General features: G+C 39.2%; 1 protein-coding gene across 2 annotated transcripts in view; it reads left to right on the top strand.

Annotated features, from left to right (window-relative positions):
- TDRD7 (tudor domain containing 7) overlaps window positions 1-25725 on the top strand; it is a 102579-nt gene that overhangs the window by 40096 nt on the left and 36758 nt on the right. For both annotated transcript variants that reach the window (XM_025281760.3, XM_025281762.3), the window contains 3 exons: window positions 5830-5903; window positions 8190-8407; window positions 22654-23240. In XM_025281760.3, the coding sequence (XP_025137545.3) occupies window positions 5830-5903; window positions 8190-8407; window positions 22654-23240 (879 nt within the window). The remainder of the gene's footprint in view (window positions 1-5829; window positions 5904-8189; window positions 8408-22653; window positions 23241-25725) is intronic.

The following is a 25725-nucleotide window of genomic DNA, read 5'->3' on the forward strand; positions in this document are numbered from 1 at the left end:
CTCGTGAGAGTCCCTTGGACTGCAAGGAGATCAGCCCTGGGATTTCTTTGGAAGGAATGATGCTAAAGCTGAAACTCCAGTACTTTGGCCACCTCATGTGAAGAGTTGACTCATTGGAAAAGACTCTGATGCTGGGAGGGATTGGGGGCAGGAGGAGAAGGGGACGACAGAGGATGAGATGGCTGGATGGCATCACTGACTCGATGGACGTGAGTCTGAGTGAACTCCGGGAGTTGGTGATGGACAGGGAGGCCTGGCGTGCTGCGATTCATGAGGTCGCAAAGAGTCAGACACGACTGAGCGACTGAACTGAACTGAACTGAACAGTGAAATAGAAAGAGGAGTCAAAAGTGAGGATATATGATTGATTTGTGGTTTCTCTGGGAAATGTTTATTACTAAAAAAATATAATTCACAACCATTGTATTTTGTTAAAATGATGATTATTAAAATGGGGTGTTTAAATATATGTATGCATGAAACATAGGTGAATATGGTGCTGAAGACCAGGGTTTCATTAGGCCTAGAATGAGACAAGAAATCACTGTATGTATATCATAGTAAGATCATGGACTTTGGATATAAATAAAGGACTGTTTGGCATTAGCCAATGGGAGCCATGATTGAAAAGGTATCTTGCAAGTATTAAGCTAAAGTAAATGAATGTATGTTTCTGAGATCTTGTAGGCTTTAAAAGTCGTATACTAAATAATTATAGGCAACATTTTCTAAAATACATTTATTGTTGTGATTAAAGAAGTATTAATGTGTATTGTATGGAAAATTTGCAAAGTATAAGCAAGTAAAAGAGAAAAAAATCACCTCTAATCTAAACATAAATGTAAACATTAAAAATATCTTTCTATATTATTTATATAAGTTTTAAAAATACAAATTGGGTCATGATGTATATTACTATTCTTTAACCTGTTTTAAAAGACAATATACTAACATTTTCTGTTGTTAAATACACATCTACAGTATCATTTTTAGTGTCAGGCTAGTCCATAGTCTAGTCATTTATTGTTAAATATAAATGATTTTCACTATTGCAAGCAATTCTACAATGAACATATATGTAGAATAATCCTTGCCTGTATTCACAACCCTTGCCTATATTCACAACTAGTTATTTAGAATAAATTAGTAGAAATAGATTCTCTGGGTAAGAGGGTATACACACTAATGCTTTATTAATTTGTATTCTAAACAATGATACCAGATGGAGTTTTCTAGAAACACATGGGAATGATAGTTTACCTGTGCACTTGCCAACACTGGGCATCAGTTTTTTATTTGGTGTTTTAAAAGGTGGAAAAAAATGTACCTATGCTTTAATTTCTATGTTTTTGATTCTGATTCTTAAGGAGGTTATGTTTTTATCTGTTTATTAGCCCATTTAGGGATCTTTTATAACTTACATATTTTGTCATTTGTTGGTTTTTCTTTCTAATTTATAAAAGTGATTTATAAATTACGATGTTGACCTTTTCATCCTGATATATGTTGGCAATGTTTCCTCCATTTATTTCTTTCATTTTATTTATTTATTTATTAAGGCTGTGCTGGGTCTTCAGTGCTGTGCAGGCTTTTTTCTAGTTTCAAGAGTGGAGCTACTCTAGTTGCAGTGCGCAGGTTTCTCGTTGCAGTGGCTTCTCTTGGCTCTAGGGCACTCACGCTTTAGTTGTGGTGTGTGAGTTCAGTAATTATGGCACGTAGGCTCAGTAGTTGCAGCTCCCAGGCTCTAGAACACAGGCGCAGTAGCTGTGGTACGCAAACTTACTTGTTCCACAATGTGTGGAATCTTCCCAGGTCAGGGATTGAACCTGTGTCTTCCGCATTGGCAGGCGAACTCTTTACTACTGAGAGCCATCAGGAAAGCCCCACCCTTGTTTATTTAATTATGATATTTTGGGTATACAAAAACTTTAAAATTTTATAGTTACATCTATTAATCTCTTCCTTTATGGCTTTTGCCTTTAGGTATTATGCCTAGAAAAGCATTTCTATCCCCAATTTATGTAGTATGTCTTCTGTTTACTTTTAGAATTTTGATGGTTTTATTTTTTCCATTTAAACCTTTAATTCACCTAGAATTTATTTTGTTGTGTAGTGTGAGAGATGACTCAGTGGGTAAAGAATCCACCTGCAATGCAGGAGACGCCGGTTCGATCCCTGGGTTGAGAAGATCCCCTGGAGGAGGAAATGGCAACGCACTCCAGTATTCTTGCCTGAAAAATCCCATGGACAGAGGAGCCTAGGGGGCTACAGTCATGGGGTTACAAAGAACCAGACACAACTGAGCAACTGAGCATGCACATTGAAATTGTGTGAGAGTAGGAATCTTTCCTGTTATGATGTCCTAATATCAATTATGACATAATACTTTCTTTTCCTGATGGTTTGAAATGCTGTCTCTACCAATACTAAATTGTTATATGATTCAATTTCTGGGCTTTCCATTCAGAATCATTGACTATATGTATCTCTTCTTTCACAGTGCCAAACTACTCAGGTTACTATAAATTTATAATAAGTGTTCATAACCTTTACTTTCTACTTGCTCCTCTCTGTACCTCCTAATTTGGTTTGTTGCTTTTGTCATGTGCTTTTATTATACCTACTGCCCCTATTACAGCACTTAGTAGACTTTGTTCTTATATATATATTCAGTCAGTGCATTAATTATCTATTATGTAACAGATGACCACAAATTTAGCAGTTTACAGCACATGCTTATTATCCCATAGCTTCTGTGGATTAGGAATCTAAGAACCACTCAGCTAGGTTTCCTGTTTCAGAGTTTCTCATGCGACTGCAATCACACTGTCAGCTGTGGCTGGGGTCAGCTGAGACGAATCCCCTTCCAGGCTCACTTACATGGTTGTTGGTACAATCTATTCCTTTTGAGTTTTGCCTTAGTTTCATCTGGCTGGCCAAAGACCAACTTCAATTTCATGCTATGTAGGGCTCCCTAACATGGCCATTCGCCTCATCAGAGCCAGCAAAGAGAGATTATGCTAGCAAAGTGGAAATTAGAATCTTCTGTAATCTAATTATGTATAATCCCCTCAACCTTAAAGTATCCTATTGATTAGAAGCAAGTTACTCAAAGGGAGGGGATTACACAAGTCTGTGGTACCAGAGGCAGGAAGCATTGGGAAGCCATTTACTAGCTGCTTGCCATAGTCAGTTTTCTCAGCTATATGTGTAGTCCATGAGACTAATGGTATCTTTCTCTTGTGTATCATTGATCATTACGCTCTGACACAGTGCCTGGCATGTAATAGTAGGTCCTTAAATATTAGTGGGATAATAGTGTGTCTCTAATAAATGGCGTATGTTTAAATGTGGCTTTTTTGGAGAGGGGACAGCCTAAATATTTGTCTTTTAAGAAACAAAGTAATAAGTCTTTTATACTTACTGTTATAAAACTGGTTGGACCTCTGTTATCTTATTGTGTTTTTTTTCATGGACCCCTGTGGTTTTCCTTGACTATTTTTCTTTTGCTGTGTTAACTGTTTTCTTTCCTGTGCGTTAGACCCACCAAGGCTTGAACCAAAGCAGCCCTTACCGTATCCTTGCTGTGCTTTCTTTCATTCTTCGCTCATAACCCCCTGCTTCCTGTTCAGGTCCTCACAGCTGACTCAAAGCAGGCGAAGATTACAGTTTACATTTCTTAGGGTTCTGAATCAAGGGAAAGGATTGCTGTCTCCCTGCCAGTTCTGCATAAGTAGGAATTGGATATGTTTTTGGCATCTTCTGTATTATCCAGATGCATTAATACACGAATGTGATGCTCTTATAATTACAGAGCATCATATACTAAATAAACGTTTGCTTGTGGCCTACAATCTAATCATTTCTTTTAGAATTTAAGAGATGTGCTTCATTTCTTTTTTTTTTCCTCCCAGTTATGTTGTCCTCTGAGATTCCAAACCTCCCCACAAACCTGCCTTGCGGAAACCTCTCCTCTTTCATGACTCCCTCCCCAGGGCGGGTCTCCATCCCTAAATCTTTTGTCTCTGCTTTTGTCTTTTATATTTTGTCCTGCTGCTGCTGCTACTAAGTCCCTTCAGTCGTGTCCAACTCTGTGCGACCCCATAGACTGGCAGCCCACCAGGCTCCCCCGTCCTTGGGATTCTCCAGGCAAGAACACTGGAAGTGGGTTGCCATTTCCTTCTCCAATGCATGAAAGTGAAAAGTGAAAGTGAAGTCGCTCAGTCGTGTCCAACTCTTAGCAACCCCATGGACTGCAGCCCACCAGGCTCCTCCGTCCATGGGATTTTCCAGGCAAGAGTACTGAAGTGGGGTGCCATTGCCTTCTCCATATTTTGTCCTTCTGCTAAGTCGCTTCAGTCGTGTCCGACTCTTCGCGACCCCACAGACTGCAGCCCACCAGGCTCCTCCGTCCATGGGATTTTCCAGGCAAGAGTACTGGAGTTGTCATTGCCTTCTCCCTACCTACTTTAAAGAGATTGGGCTTCCTTTTTGGGTGCCTGGTGTCCTCTGCCAGTGTTTAGAAGTTGTTTTGTGGAAGTTGCTCAACATTCAAATGATCTTTTGATGAATTTGTGGAGGAGAAAGTGGTCTCCCCGTCCTATTCCTCCACCATCTTGGGACCGCCTCCGATGTGCTTCATCGGAGAATTGATCTAATTTTTAGAATATTCCATACTGTTGAAAAATTGTGAAATAGGTGTACTGTGTCACAATCACCTCTACTCCCATATCCACTGCTGGGAAGTCTTTGATTCATTCAGTCATCCTATTCCTTCTTACTGTATTCACTCCTCCTTGCATGTACCAAGCACTGCCTTAGGTACTAGAAACACAACTAATTAGAAGCTAGAAACACAAATAATTAGTGCTCTAGGCAGTAGAAACACAAGTAATAGACATTTGGAGTCTAATGAGACAGGCAGACATGAACACAAATTATTTCTGTTTGTGGGTGGGGGCTGGTATTTCTTTGTCCTTATGTTTAAAAAAATTTTCTACGTATTTCCAATACAATTCACACAAAAATTATTTTGGTGAGGGTATGAGGTGGGAAATCTACCTTTCTTTCCTAAGTCGTGAATTGAGCATCCCCTCTCTGGTTTGAAATACCACTTTTTTTTTTTTTTCTATTTAAACTTACTTTTTATTATCATGAAATACCACTTTTATCTTGTGCTGAGATATTAATATAATGTAAATTGGGTATTTATAAGCGCTCTACTATTTTACTTATCTTGTCCAACTATGTTGTACCTGTATAACACATTTCAGTATCTGGTAATGCAAGTCTTTCATTTTTTAGTTACATTCAAAAATACTCTTTATGTTCAACTGTTTATTCTTTGCATAGCTTTCTTTATTTTGTATTGCTAGTTTCTTAATGCGTTTGTGTGGTCAGTTGTGTCTGACTCTTTACAACCCCATGAACTGTAGCCCACCAGGCTCCTCTGTCTATGCAATTTTCCAGGCAAGAATACAGCAGTAGGTTGTCATTTCCTCTCCAGGTTATCTTCCGGACCCGGGGATTGAACCCGTGTCTCCTGCATCTCCTGCATTGCAGGTGGATTCTTTACCCACTGAGCCATTGGGGAACTGTGACTTCCAAGTTCTTTTAAATTACTAGTTTAAATTCAGCCTTTAATATACTCTCCTTCAGTGAATATGAAAGCTGATACAAGGTATCATTTTAATTTTCCCCTTTTGAAATACTTTAGTGACTTATTTTGCTGCTCAATGCCACAGAAACTTTAAATGAAAAGTATAGTGTTTGAAACTTGGTACTGACTTTGCCCTTTGAATTTTAATTTACCTTTGTTTTATACCTTAGGTTTAGCCCAAAGGCATCCCTTCCGCCACGTTTTCAGATGCATCTCTCAAGAACCTGTACTAAGGAAATGAGTGGTATGTTTTCTAAACATTATTTTTGTGATACATTATGGCTTCTGGAGCCTCAGAACCCTAAGAAGAGTGTCTAGTGGTGACTTTTGACATTTGTTCTCACCTTCTCCCACTTGTAATATATCTCTCTTCCTCTTTTTTCTGATTTCTTCAAGTTATGAATTGTAGTGATCTAAAGACAAAGTAATACCTCCAAGGGTATCATTATTGTTCTTACTTGAGGCTTTCCTCGTAGCAGACCTGTTCTGTCACTTCCACTTATTACCTGCAGAGATCCCTGTGTCCCTTGTCACTCTCACTCATTAGAGAGTAAGATTTAAAGCACATAAATAGGGGACTTCAACTGAAAAAATAGTTTCAGTTACTCATAAAATACTTTCACATACTTAACACTATGTGAAAACTGGGCTCCTAAACTGTGTGCAATGACCGTAAGCATCTAAATATGAATATATACAATCCAAAAGGACAATAAAAGACAGAATAAAGTTGAAGAATCTGAAGATCAGAAGTGCACACACTTGTCTTCTCCAACTAAAGTGTAAATCCCTTGCTCTTAGACCCACCAGAGGAATACATGGTTTTCAGAATTAGTACTTATACTGCATGAAATTTATGTAGTTTTAAATGATTTGCTGCTTTACATGCGATTCTTACTGAGTTGAAATCATTTTTTCCATAGGAATATATCTCCAGTATTTCTCATGAAAATTGATGGAACAGTTTTATTTTTTTCTTTATCAATTATATTTACATATGCATTTTCTGAAAAATGACCACTTGGTAAAGCCACATACCCTTTAGAGGTTGTAAATCCTTTTAAATTAGAATAAGCTTTTTCTTCAGAACCAAGAGGACTTGTTTCAGGAGGATTACGATTCACCCAGGGGCTCGTTGAATAACCTCATACACATAACCTCTTCTAATTGCTGGCAGCCTAGATTACTTCCTTGATTTGTTGAACAAAAGGCACAGAAACTTAAATAACTCCAGTAGCCCCATGGAGCAGGTGCGTTTGCAGACTCCAACTACATGCCAACTGCTGACTCTCTCTTTAAGGGAGGGACTGGACAGTTCCAAGAAACTCATCTTTTCCTTCTTCCTGGTTCTTTTATATACATTATTTGGGAAGAACTTTATAAATTAACTGTGCCTTTAATAGGAAACATATGTGGAAATCCTGGACCTTCTATTGGCTGAGCCAAGCTAAGTCTCAGCAAAGGGCAGTTCTCATGCCCTCTGGTGGGTAAGGCAGAGTCAGCATCCAGCCACCCTCAAGGGATTGCTCTCCCTTCCATTTCCTAGCATCCTCAGAGGCCAGCATCCCCAAACCAGCCTAAGTGTCTCTACAAGCCAGTTTTTAAAATAAGATAAAGTAAAAATGGTTGAATCCCAGCAGAAATACTGTATGATTAAGATATGAAAATATTTTGTTTATAGAGGGTAATTTTTTATATACTCTGGTCTGTATCCTGGTAAAATTTTAAAAAGTTCTTCCAGAAATGTCAGCTATTGTGGACACTTAAATTAAGATATTAACTCAGGTATTCTAAGTTTTAAATAAAAAATAAATGTAAGAGGGCTAGCCAAAGCTCTGTAATATTCACTTATGTAAAATAAATGACCTGTTTTGGGGAAATAAAAGCAAATCATTAATAGTTATCTGTGGGCACCGGATGTTTTATTTATGTTCATAAACTGAGGCTAGGATGTTTATTACACATGCATCAATTTTTGAACTTTTGCTTAGTGCTGAATTATTTTTTCTTATTAATAAAGGGCAAATTCATCATGTCTTAAAACATGGAGAGTTTGTTTTTTATAAAGTGTTTCTTTGATCTTACTAGTAAGGCATTATCCTTACGCTTTGTAAAATACAGCTTTAAATTTAGCATTACATGACTGAGCGACTGAACTGAACTGATATACTATTATTATCTAAAATTTAACCTTTCTTGGTTGCAATTAGAAAATAATTGGTTAAATAATTTCATTATTCTTTATGGAGCAAACATCATCCTGATGTTTAAATTAAACTATGACATATCCTTGCAAAATAAAGGGGCTAGGTTCCCTCTCTGAGTGGCCATTGACCTTCCTGATTATTTCAGGATTAAAACTTAGAATGAAGTTGTTATGGTCCTGCTCTCTTAATCCTGTTCCCTTTGAAGTCCCTTAACCCCCACAAGCCTGAAGTACAACAAAGCCTAAAGACACAAATACTAGATAATAGGGATAATCTGAAATGTTAAGCATTCTGGTTAATTCTATCATTTTTTTAATTTAAAGATAATTTAAATCAGGCTGTTGAAAAACCAAATGTCACGCCTCCTGCCTCTTACACTTATAAAATGGATGAGGTTCAAAACCGCATAAAGGAAATACTAAACAAGCATAGCAATGGCATTTGGATATCTAAGCTTCCACATTTTTACAAAGAATTATATAAAGAAGAACTAAATCAAGGAATTTTACAACAATTTGAACACTGGCCTCATATTTGCACGGTACGTTTCTTCTTATTCTTCCCTCTTGATGCCTCCTCCCTACCCCACTTTCAGATTTTGAGTTATTAGTCATATCATCTTTTATTTGGGGAGCACGAAGCACTTTACATAATATTGCTTCATTAATCTTTTATCACTAAGATTAACACATATGAGTTCTTATTTATAGGAGAAATACATCTAGGTTGAGAGCTGTGTGTGTTGTAATTGCTGTGTATTTAATATATGATCATATATATATACACACATATATATATATACACACCGTTTAGTATTGAACTGTTACCAGTAGATACTGATGGCTTTGTCATTTTAATAATTTGAACTTAACTGGTAATAGAACATTTTTTGTTGGCCTCAAATTTTATATGCTTGTTCCTGAGCATTTTTAAAGACATTCAGCTGAACAGATTTTAGTTATTTTGGCTAATTATTTATAGAATACCTTTAAAAATTAATATAGAATTCAGATTTTAAATTTTTAAAAACTCCTTTGAAGAAAAAAATTAAAAAGTGAGCTAACATCAGTTTTCATGCCTGTTCCTACTTGAGAGTCTATTATAATAAAATGATGGATCAGAGTAGTTTATCAGAAATCTTAGTTCAGCCAGAGAGAGAGAAAACTAGCTTCCTAAAGGTAAATAACTAATCTTTAGATATTTCTCTTTTTTAATATAATTATTTAGTTTTGGCTGCACTGGGTCTTGGTTGCTGCTCGCAGGCTTTTCTCTAGTTGTGGCGATTGGGGTCTACTCTCTAGTTGCAGTGCAGAGGCTTCTCATTGCTATGGCTTCTCTTGTTGGGAGCACGGGCTTTAGGTGCCGGGGCTCAGTAGCTGTGGTACATGTACTTACCCCACAGCAGTGGAATCTTCCCAGGGCAGGGATCAAACCCATGTCCCCGGTATTGACAGGCAAATTCCCAAACACTGGACCACCAAAGAAGTCCCTCGATGTTTCTTAATGCTATTTACATAGACTATATTCAACAAAATAACTTCTAAATAGTAGCATTAGCTTTATTTGGTGCATATAGATGCCAAATGCCATCCAAGCTTATAGAATTAAATATGCATGACAATTATTATTTGACACAGGGCTTTCATTTCTTTAACTTAATATATATTTTGGTCCCCAACGCTGGGTGCAGTATGGGCCACTCCCTCTTATAGGCACCTGGCCTAAAGACAGCATGTATTTTTATAACCACTGCTTCCTCTAGGGCACTAACACCTTTTCCGGTCCCATGGGCTTTCCAGACAAGGGTAATGTATCCATCCATCCATCCATCCATCCATCTATCTTGTTTGTTCTTACATCATTCACTCTACACTTGCAGGTACCAGGCAGTGCCTTAGGTACTGAGACCACCTTAGGGCAATGTAATATGCTGATGAATACACAGTGTGAAGTGAGAAAACAAGAAGTACCAAACTCTGTAAATATGGCTGTTTCCCTCCCTATAAAGTCAAGAATGATCATAAGAATGTTATCCTTGATTTATGTTGAATATGGGGTTTGTTCTTGTAGTAGGAATTTCTAAGGTCGCTATTTGATTTATTCCATTTTTATTCTTTTCTGGGAAGAATATTCTTACTGGATGAAGGCTGAGCAGCATTGAGGAACCTCTCAGGTTTCCATAATCTAAAGGAGACTTTTGAGGATTCACCAGGCTGCTTGATCTGAAGGTTCAGGGCCTGGAGCTTCTTCTTGAAATGCATATGGTTCTTTTATTTTTTAAATCCATAGATATTCATGAACTTATGTTTATTCATGAACTTTAAGTCCTCTTATTGTGAAGATACACGTATAACTCACTATTAAGTTTCCAAAAAGAAGTTATCTTTGCAGTAAAAGAACTTTAAATTAACTTCACAGATTCTTCTTAATGTAGTATATTTCTGGTTGATGGTTCCCTAGTAGCTCAGACAGCAAAGAGTCTGCCTGCAGTGCAGGAGACCCAGGGTTTGATCCCTGGGTTGGGAAGATCCTCTGGAGAAGGGGATGGCAACCCACTCCAGTGTTTTTGTCTGGGAAATCCCATGGACAGAGGAACCTGGTGTGCTACAGTCCATGGGGTCGCTGAGAGTCGGGCACGACTGAGCGACTTCACTTTCACTTTTCACTTTCATGCATTGGAGAAGGAAATGGCAACCCACTCCAGTGTTCTTTCCTGGAGAATCCCAGGGACGGGGGAGCCTGGTGGGCTGCCATCTATGGGATCACACAGAGTCGGAGACGACTGAAGCAGAAGCAGCAGCAGACATATAAAGTAGTAAGGATTTGGGAGAGAATTTCTCTCCCAAAGCCATAAATTTAGCTACACAAATACTAGTTATTATCATGCAGTTTAAAACAAACTAATCAAAAAAGTGAAGAAAGTGTTAGTTGCTCAATAGTGTACTACTCCTTGCAACCCCCATGGACTGTAGCCCACCAGGTTCCTCTGTCCATGGGATTTCCCGGACAAAAACACTGGAATGGGTTGCCATCCCCTTCTCTAGAGGATCTTCCCAAAAATCTACAGACCCTCAAAATTTCTTTTGCCAGGATTGCAGGTGACAGAATACCTGTCTCTTTGATGTTAAAACTTTACCTAAAATGGGTGGTTTCCTACTAAATTTCAGGTGCTAAAATAATTTTAATTTTTTGGTTGCTCAAATGCATCTTTGTCGCATGATTATTTCTGTCTAGGCAATGAGGGTAGAACATGAAGCAGAAATAAAATTTTATCTTTCTTATCTCCATGCTGCTTCTCTCAATTTTAATAGGTCTGTTTAGATGTAATCACTATCAGTTGTCAGGTGTGAGAAATTGATTAGTGAATTGTGTCAAGAATGACAAAACTGCCAATTTTAATGAGATCTATCAGTATTTTTCAAAATGGTCTTTTTAGTAGCCTGATTTTTTTAACAGACTGCTGGTAAACAGTTTCAAAATGTTACACCATGGTCAATTTTAGACAGTTTTAAATAACTACACCATGATTATTTTCCCTTTCTTCTGACTTCTTGCTTTTCACCTTGCTGGAAAGCAGGAACACTGATAGAATGCCCAGGGCTGATTCTACTGCAAATAGGTCAGACAGGTTAGAACACACTACACTGCAGAAATTTTAGGGTGAGAAAGACTTAGTGATATGTATCTCCATATGGCTTGTTGTGTAACTGAAGAAGAAATCTGAGTGCACTGTATTTCTTTCTTTTTTTTTTTAAAGTGCTTTCTCTCCCAGTCATATAAAATATTCCACATAAAAGTACTGAAAAATAAAGTTATAAAAGAAATAAAAATCACCCATCATCCTAGCATCCAGAGATAATCACTTTCAGGAGTTCCATTTGAGTGTAGAATGGGTCACATTAGCTCAAGGGACCAAATAGCAGCTCTGAAATTTTACCTTGATGGAGGTTTGATCAGCTCTGTGCTATGAGTCACTTTACAAGTTTTTTAGATGGCATCTTGACGCAGGCAGAAGCATGCTTTGAATCTGTTGTTTTTAACCTTTTGGATCTCTCTAGCAGCAAAATGTGTACTGAGAGTTTTAAAAGCTAAAGAGAATATAAAGCCATGTTAACAGTGATGACCCAGTGCCATAGTGTTCCTAAAGAACTTGTGCAGAAGCTGTCTTGGAAAGGCTTAGAGCCTAAGATGGCAGACTGTTGGCCAAGGACACCAAGCATCTAAGAATTGCTGTTGGATCCTAGGAGAACGATAGCAACATCTCCTGGCTGTTCTGAAGGGGTGGACTTATTAATAATGTTTTCTTTAATTGTTGTATTTGGCTGGTATTATATTTATAAAATGCTTCTGTGAGCCACTCACTGACCTGGGTGCTAAGAATAACAATAAACCAGACAGACCTGAGCTTTGCCCTTCTGGAACTTAAGGAACTTTTCCCTGCCCAACAGGGAAAATAAGCAATGAGCAAATAAGGGTAAGCCTGCAACTGTTACGAAAGAGAAATGTAGGGTGCTAATGAACATGTAAACAGGAGGGTGCGGCAAGGTCAGCCAAGTCAAGAAAAGCTTCCCAGAGGAGGTAGCTGTTACACAAAAATTTCAAATCTTTTGACAATGATTGTTGAATACCAGAGATTTTGTTGAAATCCTACACTTTCTGAAACATGGGTGGCGAGAGAAACCTCTCCATTCCTGCATGACATGGAGTATCTGTCTTCAGTGCCTTGCCTGAAGCTATGTGGAGAGCTAGGGGGTGGGTGGGGACTGCTTTAGAGCCAGACAGGAACAAATGCACTTAGCTGAGAAGACTCTGCTGGTTCCTCAAAGGCCTATCAGAGGAGCACTGGGGGTAGCTTCAAGATAGTGGGAAGCATTCTGAGTTCAGCTAGAAGCACATCAAGCCTTTATCACAGAACATAACATTAGTGAATAATAACATGAAATGATATAAATGAGAAAAATACCTAATGATGCTAATTATTCATGCTTTTACAAAAAGGTTTTACTGTTAGTCTGTATTTTATATGTCATTTTTTGTTTGTTTGTTAGAAATCACTGAGCTTTAAGTCATTTAGTCCTTCTAATACCTCAGACTTAAAAATTCCTGAACTTCTGGATTGCAATTTCTGTAATATCAAAGGTGGCAACAGCAGTTGTGCCACTTACATACTTTTGTATGTTCAGGAATTTGTCTTAACTTTAATTATGATAATTAATTACATAAAATAAAGCACCTGTCAGCCCATGCAAAATGAACTGCCTCTTTTTTAAAAGCCTGGATATGTCTGTGTAAAAAACACCTTGAATTCTAAGGAAGTGAACATAAATGAAACAGCAGTGATGTATCCTCAACTTTAACAGTATTTATACAATCTATACGGCCATTCCAGCAGAAGCAGCACTGAGAAGTAAAGCCAGGACTTGAAAGTACAGCCAAAATAGCTAATTGGAATCCAGTATCTTTTCTGACTTTTCATCAGTAAAAAGAAACACACAATGGAGACATTGGAACAGTTTTAAAATTTAAATTCAGTGACCATCTGACTAGGAGAAAGATAAAATTGCACTGCAGTGAAATCAGAATAGGACACTTGGGGAGTAATGTGATGTTGCTGTTCCAGAACTTGAAACAGAAAACTACCCATAGGCCCAATAGTACAATAGAGTTTGGTCTTTGGAGTTTGGTTTTTGCCTTGACCATTTCTTAGTGGTATTACTTTCAGCGTACAGATCAGGGCCTCAGTCTGCTCTAAAATATGACTGTTCTTCCATCTCTTAGAGTTGTTAGAATTAAGTGACACAAACTTTATTATAAAAGAGCAGCTGCCAGTACAGTATAGAAACATAGCAGGTATATAGAAAAAGACAACTGTTCTTTTTCCAGGGGCTGCTGCTGCTGCTGCTAAGTCGCTTCAGTCGTGTCCGACTCTGTGCCCAGCTTAAATGAAAGCAGGTTAAAACCCACTGGTAAAGCAGAGGCTTTACCAGAATATGCTACAAAGGAGCTTCTGTCAATGAAAACAGAGGTAACAAGAAAGAGGACAGAACAAAGCTTAAATTGAAAAATAAGGAGCAGTGGATAAAGAAAATGACACTCTTAGATGAAGTGAATTTCTGCCTTCCTAAAGGAAGGGGGATCCTTTAGGATCCCGCTTCCTGCTCCAGATCCTGCTCCCCCTAGAGTTAATGAGAAGCATGTCTAGTACCTGCCTGGCTTAGAATACACAGTGAAAGCCAGAGCTGCCACCCAAGATCATCCCCCAAAGATCTGCACACATTTAACCAGGATAATATTTTCCTGGGGAGACCTGTGAACAAGTGCTGAACCTCAGGCCATGCTAAAGGAAAACGGCTTGAAATTGATCCAAATACAAATGATTGTAGTCAGCATCAGTGTGAAGTCCTTAGTAGGAAAGAGGTGAGAGTGAAAGAGTATTGACCTTGAAATATATAATGTCTATAAAACTACTCACCCTAGGTGGTGGAAAAAGAGTTTCTCTGGGTAGATGGTCTGTGAACAGATGGGGTAGTCTGCAAGGAACCTTTTACCTTTCCCTTTGATTAACTCTGTGGAATATACCACAAACATCTGTACTTTCTTAAACAGAAGTGACTAAAAATTAACATTTTCTGAACTATCCTGGGCAGAGTGGGAGCCTATACAGGGGAGGGTGGCAGATGTAGGTGGTCTGGAATGGTAAGTTGGGTATTAACTCATCTCCATGTATTATACTGTGTGAAGTATAAGCCCCACCCACTGCCCTTAGAGGCTTCAGATCTTAACCTATCAGTTTTTTCTTCACTGGGGACCATTTCCTCATCTCTTTCTCAATTGACCAACCTTTCCAGAACTTCTCAGCTTTAACACAAAAAGCCTGAGCTCTGTAGGAGGTCATCAACCAGTCTTTCTTTCTGTGAACTGGCTAATCGTAGGTGCAGGCTTCTGGTCAAGGACTCTCTGATGTTTTAGTTATTGCTAGGTACCCAGGGGTCTTTACTCCCTGCTGAAATTGAATTTTTTAATTGGTTTGCTTTTGAATTACAAGCCATTGCTAATACTTGGGATGCTGGAAGACAGGTCTCCAGGTGAATGTGATTTATCATCAGTTGAGTTCAGTCGCTCAGTCATGTCTGACTTTGCGACCCCATGGAATGCAGCACGACAGGCTTCCCTGTCCATCACCAACTCCTGGAGCTTGCTCAAACTCATAACCATTGAGTCGGTGATGCCATCCAACCATCTCATCCTCTGTCATCCCCTTCTCCTCCTGCCTTCAATCTTTCCCAGCATCAGGGTCTTTTCCAATGAGTCAGTTCTTCACATCAGATGGCCAAAGTACTGGAGTTTCAGCTTCAGCATCAGTCCTTCCAATGAGTATTCAGGACTGATTTCATTTAGAATTGACTGGTTTGATCTCCTTGCAGTTTAAGGGACTCTCAAGAGTCTTCTCCAACACCACAGTTCAAAAATATCAATTCTTCAGCACTCAGCTTTGTTTATAGTCCAACTCTCATATCCATACATGACTACTGGAAAAACCATAGCTTTGACTAGATGGACCTTTGTTGGCAAAGTAATGTCTCTGCTTTTTAGTATGCTGTCTGGGTTGGTCACAGCTTTTCTTCCAAGGAGCAAGTAAGTGCCTTTTGATTTCATGGCTTCAGTCACCATCTGCAGTGATTTTGGAGCCGCGCCTCCCGCCCAAAAAAAGTGTGTCACTGTTTCCATTTTTTCGCCATCTATTTGCCATGAAGTGGTGGGACTTGATGCCATGATCTTAGTTTTCTGAATGTTGAGTTTTAAGCCAACTTTTTCACTCCCTTCTTTCACTTTCATCAAGAGGCTCTTTAGTTCCTCTTCACTTTCTGCCATAAGAGTGGTGTCATCTGCATATCTGAGGTTATTGGTATTTCTCCCAGAAATCTTGATTCCAGCTTATGCTTCATCCAGCCTGGCATTTCACATGATGTTCTCTGCATATAATAAGCAGGGTGACAATATCCAGCCTTGATGTACTCCTTTCCCTATTTGGAACCAGTCTGTTGTTCCATGTCCAGTTCTAACTCTTGCTTCTTGACCTGCATACAGATTTCTCAGGAGACAGGTAAGTTGGTCTGGTATTCCTGTCTCTTTAAGAATTTTCCACAGTTTGTGATGATCCACGCAGTCAAAGGCTTTGGCGTAGTCAATAAAGCAGAAGTAGATGTTTTTCTGGAACTCCCTTGCTTTTTCTGTGATCCAAAGGATGTTGGCAATTTGATCTCTGGTTTCCCTGCCTTTTCTAAACCCAGCTTGAACATCTGGAAGTTCTCGGTTCAAGCACTGTTGAAGCCTGGCTTGGAGAATTTTTTTTAATATATAAATTTATTTATTTTAATTGGAGGTTACTTACTTTACAATATTGTATTGGGAGAATTTTGAGTGTTACTTTGCTAGCGTGTAAGATGAGTGCAATTGTGTGGTAGTTAGAACATTCTTTGGCATTGCCTTTCTTTGGGATTAGAATGAAAATTGACCTTTTCCAGTCCTGTGGCCACTGTTGAATTTTCCAAATTTGCTGGCATATTGAGTGCAGCACTTTAATAGCATCATCTTTTAGGATTTGAAATAGCTCCTTTTTCCTATTTATTGGATAGTGATTTATCATACTGTCTCAGGTTTGTATTGAGTGGTACCCATATAAAGTGAAATTTAGAACATAATTTAAAATCTTCAACACAAAGAAACTACTACCCATTGGAAACAAAGCTGTGGTTGAATAAGACCCATAAAACTGCTTTGAAAACTTTGATTTAATTGAACAGTACCAACTCTGTTACAGAATCCCAAAGAAAATTCTAATTCCATTTGAAACAGTAAGTTTACCTTAGCAACCCATGCTGCAGAGTTAGCAGGTGAATCTTCATAGACTCAAAGGAGTTTGGCTTCAAGAACTTGACAGCACAGGTAAATTAGGAAGAAGTGAAGACTTCTTAGTATTAAGAGATTATTTCTAGGCATATAGGATGAAAGCTTTTGTTTTTTGAATATGCAGAGCTTCTGAAGAAGTTGATGTTTTAAATCCTTGGGTCTCATACCTAGCAAACCTAATCTGTCAACTCCAAACTTACAGAAACTCAGGGATATGAGAGAAGCATCTCATTCAAGTTGTGATTCCAAATGAGACAGAAATCAAATAAATACAATGAACTTGTGGAAATAGAATGTTTAAGACATGTTAGATTCTAGAATATTCTAATGATCACCAGAGGAGATCATGTCAGTTCCCAGTAATGGGACTCGTGATATTTGGAGTGGATATCCAAAACCAAAGAAAGAATGTAGGGCCCAAAACAAAGAAAATGTAGAGGAGAATGGCAGGATTATGGTCCTGAGTCTTCTGTAGAACAGGAGGCATTTTGAGCCCCTCCTCAGGTATGTACCTGAATCAAGTAGACTAAAGGAACTAGAAGTTGTAAAAGCACCCTCTTGAGAGATCCAGTGGGAATGTTTAGCAGCTGGTTATCACACTAAGGAAATAATAACAGCCATGTTTCAAGTAGCAGTTGACTTACCTTGGTCATTTGTGAAGGCCAGAAGACAGGTATTCTGTTTTGGGGAATGAGACAATAGAACATGTAAATCTGGTAAGATGTACCCAAGCACAGTGAAGAGTGGACACCATACTGTAACCACATTCCCACAATTTCTTGCCTTTGGAGAGATTCTCATAGGCTGGGGACAGGTATTGTGATACGTGTATTTTCTAAGGCAGTTGACCAGCAAATTAAAAAAAAAAACACATGCTTTGGAGGACAGATGGTGATCACATTGGAATTCCTGAGAAAAACAAATTTTCACTTCTATAAAAAATTTAAGACTTTAAGTTGGAAAAATTATATTTGTCTTAAATTACATATATTTTTAAAAATATGAGTTTCATTATTTTTTTGCTTTGAGTGACCTTTCAGCCATTCCCCAAAGATTGGCTAATGAAGTGTGTGGACAGGGAATATTTTCCATGTCACTAAATTATCCATGAATATTTGTCTAACGTGTTGAAGGACCTCTGAATCAACTCCAGTTAAGTGTCAGGTTCAGTTCCTAAAGTCAGGCCCATGTTTAACCTTAGTAAATGCTAATTTGAATTTAGGGAGGCCAAATCACTAGCCAACAAAGTGGATTTAGGCATATAACCAACCTTCTAGAGATCAAAAAGAAGTCAGTAAGAACTGGAAAGTGCCTGCAATTCAAGGAACTAGTCATTTTGGGGATTGGCAGTGGTGGGATAGGGTATCTACCTTAAACAATGAAAATAAAACTGCTGAGGAAACAAGTATACCTTCTAGATTAGATGATTCTTTGGCTATTTGTATTTTGGATAAACTCAGGCTTATTGGTCAAAAATCTCTTTGATGGACTGACTGGCAAAGCTTAATATAAATGCTCCAGATGGAGCCCTGGAAGCTTCCTACTTAAAGGTGATTTTTAAACGTTAGTCTGGAATAAAGACCAGAAAAATGTGACTTCTCCTCTTGCCCTGAACAAATTCACATCAAGTGGACCAAATATTCATAACTTATGTTAAGACAGTAAGCCCTAGTTGGAAGAACTCAGTGTATTGGTCATGTTTAGAGGTCATGCTTAGAGCTTTGACAAAGTATATTGTTAGGTAATTGGTTCTGATTACATCTGGAGCACAGATGGGAATGGAAGCTTTGGCACCAAGAGTGAGGAAGGCTAGTAAACAAACATTGAAGTATCTCATATTCCCAGTTAACTCATTGGAAAGAAAAGGATCATAAAGCTAAAGACCTATTATCCTCATTTGGATCAGAAGAAGCTATATCAACAGTTGGTCATGGGGCTAGTGAGAGTTATTTTAGAAATGTAAGATGGGCTATATTCCACTGAAATTAGCCTCTCCATCTAGCGAGAGAGTTCCAGAAAAATATCTACTACTTTATTGACTACACCAAAGCCTTTGACTGCGTGGATCACAACAAACTATGGAAAATTCTTCAAGAGATGAGAATACCAGACCACCTGACCTGCCTCCTGGGAAATCTGTATGCAGATCAAGAAGCAACAGTTAGAACTGGACATGGAACAGCAGACTGGTTCCAAATCAGGAAAGGAATACGTCAAGGCTGTGTATGTCACCCTGCTTATTTAACTTATATGCAGAGTACATCATGAGAAATGCTGGACTGGATGAAGCACAAGCTGGAATCAAGATTGCTGGGAGAAATATCAATAACCTCAGATATGCAGATGACACCACCCTTATGACAGAAAGCAAAGAGGAACTATAGAGCCTCTTAATGGAAGTGAAAGAGGAGAGTGAAAAAGCTGGCTTAAAACTCAACATTCAAAAAATGAAGATCATGGCATCCAGTCCCATCAGTTCAGTTCAGTCCCTCAGTCGTGTCTGACTCTGTGACCCCATGAATCGCAGCACGCCAGGCCTCCCTGTCCATCACCAACTCCCAGAGTTCACTCAGACTTATGTCCATTGAATCAGTGATGCCATCCAGCCATCTCATCCTCTGTCGTCCCCTTTTCCTCCTGCCCCCAATCCCTCCCAGCATCAGAGTCTTTTCCAATGAGTCAACTCTTCACATGAGGTGCCCAGAGTACTGGAGTTTCAGCTTTAGCATCATTCCTTCCAAAGAAATCCCAGGGCTGATCTCCTTCAGAATGGACTGGTTGGATCTCCTTGCAGTCCAAGGGACTCTCAAGAGTCTTCTCCAACACCACAGTTCAAAAGCATCAATTCTTCAGCGTTCAGCCTTCTTCACAGTCCAACTCTCACATCCATACATGACCACAGGAAAAACCATAGCCTTGACTAGACAGACCTTTGTTGGCAAAGTAATGCTTCTATTTTTAATAAGCTGTCTAGGTTGGTCATAACTTTCCTTCCAAGGAGCAAGTGTCTTTTGATTTCATGGCTTCAGTTACCATCTGCAGTGATTCTGGAGTCCAAGAAAATAAAGTCTGCCACTGCAAGGAGATCCAACCAGTCCATCCTAAAGGAGATCAGTCCTGAATACTCATTGGAAGGACTCATGTTGAAGCTGAAACTCCAATACTTTGGCCACCTCATGCGAAGAACTGACTCATTTGAAAAGACCCTGATGCTGGGAAAGATTGAAGGCACGAGGAGAAGGGGATGACAGAGGATGAGGTGGTTGGATGGCATCACCGACTCAACGGACACGAGTTTGAGTAAACTCTGGGAGTTGGTGATGGACAGGCAGGCCTGGCATGCTGCATTCCATGGGGTCCCAAAGAGTCGGACACGACTAAGTGGCTGAACTGAACTGATCCACTTTAGCGAAGGTGTTGCAGAGAGTTGAGAAGATGCTGCTAGGTGAAGACTGAAAAAGGGTTTTAAGATGGACCCAGAAGGCTCCAGTGACTTTGGATAATGAAGGATTGCCATGTCTAACTCTAAAATTATACAAACTGGAATTCTGCATGATAAGTGAATAACTCACATAAAAATAGAATTCTGGTTTATTTTTTGCATTTTCTCAAAAAGTATGTTTTTCAAACTTTCTCTGGATACCCAGTCTGTCTTCCTGTATCTTAAGTGTCTTAAAGCACAATGATGATTGGCATTTTAAGATACCATATGTTAAAACATGAGTCTCTAGAGAGGTGGGCTAACCATTGAGAGCAAGATGAGGAGTGTCCCAGATATTTGTGTTTCTGGCCTTAACATTAAGGACACATCTAGAGTGTCTAGAGTACCATCTAGAGTGTCTCATAGTGTCAGCAGGAGTCCACCAGTGATGACAGGGAATGCCTGCAGATGCTGAACACAGACTGTATTACTTCTGCTTTCATTGATGCTTCAAGTTTGTCAGGCATGTACCTTTCCCAAATCTTAAGCACGCGTGGGCAGAAGAATGAGGAGGAAAACCTAACATTTTACATGTATATTAGCATTCTTAAGATCTCCTCTTAGGTGTTATCTAGAATATAGCAAGATTAAAAGGAATCTAATTTAATATTAAATTGACTGATGTCTTTTGACTTATTAAAACTCTTCTCTGGTAATAAGAAGATACCTTTTTTATGCATACATACAATTGACCCTTGAACAACATGGGGGTTCAGGTTCAGCGTTTGCCCCTGAATTTTCACAATGGAGATGCAATTCACACAGCATTGAATGCATTTAAAATTTATTTTATTTATTTATCTTTGGCTGTGCTAGATCTACACAATTGCTACGGATTGTGTAGTACTCTAATGCATATTTAGTGAAAGAAATCTGCATGTAAGTGGACCTGTGAAGTTCAAACCTGTGTTATTCAGGGGCAAACTGTATTTATGGTCTCTCTTCCTAAGTATTATATAGAAAATTAGTAAATGAAGTCAATGTTATTTACTGACAAGCTACCTACCCAGCATACTTTAATAGTCTGTTCTTTTGGGAGAAGAGGGTATTTCTCATAAGCTTGCATTATCACCTTAGTGGTCTGGGTAGCCTCCTAAGGGCTTAAATTTCAGCTAAGGAATAGGTGAATAGGATCTGACAAAATAGAAAATTTTCGGAGGGCTATGCATACTAATTTCTGTGTAATCAGAAGTTGAGAAACTTTTTCTGTTAAGGACCAAGTAGTAAGTATTTTAGGTTTTGCAGGCCATGAGCTATGTGACTGTCACCCACAGTCTGGCACAACTATTTGACTCTGCCATTGGAGTGCAAGAGCAGCCATGTGCACTACATAGAGCCTGACTGGGTGCCAATAAAACTTTGTTGATGTACACTGAATTTCACTTTCATGTCACAAAGTAATTCTTTTCATTTTTTCCAACAATTTAAAAATGGAGGGACTTCCCTAGCAGTCCAGTGGTTACGACTCTGTGCTTCCACTGCAGGGGGTGTGGGTTCGATCCCTGGTTGGGGAACTAAGATCCCACATGCCATACAGTGAGGCCAAAATAAATAAATAAATAAAAGAAACACCTTTAAAAAAGTAGAAAAGTCATTCTTAGGTCACAGACTAGGCAAGAACAGGTGGCTTGATGCATTGGGCTATAGCCTATAGTGTGTGACCCCTGGTCTAGAAGTAGACAGGCTTAGAACTTGGGGAAATGGTACCATGCATGTTTTTCTTCTCCTCCTCCTCTTACATTAGGAGATGCCATCATGCCATGCCTCTCTGGAATGTTGCGAAAAGAAAATTAGAGTATATACAAATGCTGGGTATTTTTAAGTCTTGTTCATTAGAGGGGCAACACTTTTAGTTCTTTCTAGTGTGGTGGTTGGAAAAAGTGTTCCTTACCTCTAGAGTGACCTTTTTCTACAAAATGTAAAGCTGAGGGTTTTCTCAGGATATTGCAGGAAGGAGAGAGCTAGCACTTCATTTTTGCCTGAATATTTCCAGCTTTCTTCCCAGTGGTTTATTCCTGACAGTCCTGATACCTTTCCATGGTTTCATTCCTCCTCATATTCTGTCAATATTCTAAGCTGTTGCTTTGGATTTGTCAGAGAGAATGAGGTGAGATGTGGTGTACAAGGCAGAAGCACCTGTGGTTTCCTAGGGTTGTTGGAAGTCAGATGCTTCACAGGGAGATCCATATTATTTAATTTCCTTGCCTGTTTCTGAAATGCGGTGCACAATCATGTTCACAAGTAAAGGCAGTGATTGAGAAGAGTGAAATGTACACTTTGGTGTTCTCTTCATTAATTTGAAAAGTGTTTTTCTCAAAGTTAAAATGCATTCATGTGTTTTCACATTGTTTATAGCCATTAAAATATCTGTAATTTGCTTTATTTAAAAATTTCAGGTGGAAAAACCTTGCAGTGGTGGTCAGGATTTACTTCTTTATCCAGCTAAGAGAAAGCAGCTTTTGAGAAGTGAACTGAACGCTGAAAAAGTGCCTCCATCCCCACTACCTGCTCCAAAACAAATACCACCACTCAAAGGGTGTCCAGCAGTTATGCCAGGAGACTTCAAAGAGAAAGTTGCAGAGCTGTTGGTGAAATACTCAAGTGGTCTTTGGGCCAGTGCACTCCCGAAAACATTTGAGGACATGTACAAAGTGAAATTACCCGAGGATGCCTTAAAAAATCTTGACTTGCTTTCTGACGTATGCACTGTAGACTACATTTCTGGAAATCCCCAGAAGGCCATTCTCTATGCTAAACTTCCATCGCCTGCTGACAAAATCCTAAAGGATGCAGAGGAAGCACGTGGCAATTATGATATCAAGTCTACGGTTGAACAAGAATATTTGCAGATAGAAGAAAACATTGCTGAAAGTACGGACACCTTTATGGAGACTGTGACAATCCCTCCGTTAATCATTCCAGCTGAGACATCACCATCAGTCTTGGTGGTTGAACTGAGCAACACCAATGAAGTGGTTATCAGGCAAGTTTATTTTCTAATTCTTTAGAATCCTGGTAAATATCTCCAGGAGAAGAAAATAGCAACTCACTCCAGTATTCTTGCTTTGGAGAGTTCCATGGACAGAGGAGCCTGGCAGGCTACAGTTGATGGGGTTGCAAAGAGGCAGACACGGCTGAGCAGCTAACACCTTCACTGTCACTGCTGTTGCTACTTGGCTTTTCTTCACATGGGTGCTGGTTGAGGAAAAATAATATATTGTAGTTATAAATAGTTATCATGATTCTTAATATTTGTTAAATGTTCAAAATAACTATTTTGGAAGAAAAGATTTCTAACAGTTTTAAAAATTGGAATGATGATATGGTCTGAACCTGAAAAAAAAATCTATGTCAAAAGCTTAATAGTAACTATATATTAATATGTCAAAAGCAATACCTAGTCCATAGTAAAAGCAACCACCCACTATGTAGGAAATACTGTTTAATCTGGAATTATGTAGCATTTATGAAAAGTCAGAATAGCCAATCACCACCTTCCTAGTGTAATATCAGATTAGCCCTCTGGTTTCTTGAGCCTTTTGTATTGCCTGGGAGAAGGAATTATTGCCTAAGTGGCTAATGATTATTGAAATTATAAACAGTCCAGTTCCAAGTACTTGATGTGGACTTTGGAGAAAATGTAGACTCAGTTCAGTTCAGTTGCTCAGTTGTATCTGACTCCTTGCAACCCCATGGAATGCAGCACGCCAGGGTTCCCTGTCCATCACCAACTCCCGGAGCTTGCTCAAACTCATATCCATTGAGTCAGTGAAAAATATGAACCAACCGTCTCATCCTTCTCCTCCCACCTTCAGTCTTTCCCAGCATCAGGGTCTTTTCCAATGAGTCAGTTCTTCACATCAGGTGGCCAAAGTATTGGAGTTTCAGCTTCAGCATCAGTCCTTCCAATAAGTATTCAGGACTGATCTCCTTTAGGATGGACTGGTTGGATCCCCTTGCTATCCAAGGGACTCTCAAGAGTCTTCTCCAACACCACAGTTCAAAAGCATCAATTCTTCGGCACTCAGCTTTCTTTATAGTCCAACTCTCAAATCCATACATGACTACTGGAAAAATCATAGCTTTGACTAGACGGACCTTGTTGGCAAAGTAATGTCTCTGCTTTTTAATATGCTGTCTAGGTTGGTCATAACTTTTCTTCCAAGGAGCCAGGCGTCTTTTGATTTAATGGCTTCAGTCACCATCTGCAGTGATTTTGGAGTCCAAGAAGATAAAGTCTGTCACTGTTTCCATTGTTTCTCCAGCTATTTGCCATGAAAGGATGGGTCTGGATGCCATGATCTTCCTTTTTGAATGTTGAGTTTTAAGCCAGCTTTTTCACTCTCTTCTTTCACTTTCATCAAGAGGCTCTTTAGTTCCTCTTCGCTTTGTGCCATAAGGATAGTGTCACCTGCATATCTGAGGTTATCGATATTTCTCCCTGCAATCTTGATTTCAGCTTATGTTCATAGCTCAATTGGTAAAGAATCTGCCTGCAATGCAGGAGAGACCCTGGTTTGATCCCTGGGTTGGGAAGATCTGTTGGAGAAGGGAAAGGCTACCCACTCCAGTATTCTGGCCTGGAGAATTCCACAGACTGTATAGTCCATGGGGTCGCAAAGAGTCGGACATGACTGAGCGACTTTCACTTTCACTTTTTTATCCAGCCCAGCATTTCGCATGATGTACTCTGCATATAAGTTAAATAAGCAAAGTGACAGCATACAGCTTTGATGTACTCCATTCCCAATTTGGAACAGTCCATTGTTCCATGTCCGATTCTAACTGTTGCTTCTTGACCTGCATACAATTTTCTCAGGAGGCAGGTGAGGTGGTCTGGTATTCCAATCTCTTTAAGAATTTTCCACAGTTTGTTGTGATCCACACAGTCAAAGGCTTTAGTGTAGTCAATGAAGCAGAAGTAGATGTTCTTCTGGAAATCTCCTGCTTTTTTCTGTGATCCAGTGGATTTTGGCACTTTGATCTCTGGTTCCTCTACCTTTTCTAAATCTAGCTTGAGCTTCTGGAAGTTCACGGTTCATGTACTGTTGAAACCTAGCTTGGAGAATTTTGAGCATTACTTTGCTTGTGTTTGAGACGAGTGCAATTGTGCAGTAGTTTGGATGTTCTTTGGCATTGCCTTTCTTTGGGATTGGAATGAAAACGGACCTTTTCCAGTCCTATGGCCTCTGCTGAGTTTTCCAAATTTGCTGGCATATTGAGTGCAGCACTTTCACAGTGTCCTCTTTTAGGATTTGAAATAGCTTAGCTGGAATTCTGTCACCTCCACTAACTTTGTTCGTAGTGATGCTTCCTAAGGCCCACTTGACTTCGCACTCAAGGATGTCTGGCTCTAGGTGGGTGATCACACCATCGTGGTTATCTGGGTCATGAAGATCTTTTTTGTATAGTCCTTCTGGGTATTCTTGCCACCTCTTTTTAATATCTTCTGCTTATTTTAAGTCCAT

Source organism: Bubalus bubalis, chromosome 3, assembly GCF_019923935.1.
Source record: "Bubalus bubalis isolate 160015118507 breed Murrah chromosome 3, NDDB_SH_1, whole genome shotgun sequence".
Lineage (NCBI taxonomy): Eukaryota > Metazoa > Chordata > Mammalia > Artiodactyla > Bovidae > Bubalus > Bubalus bubalis.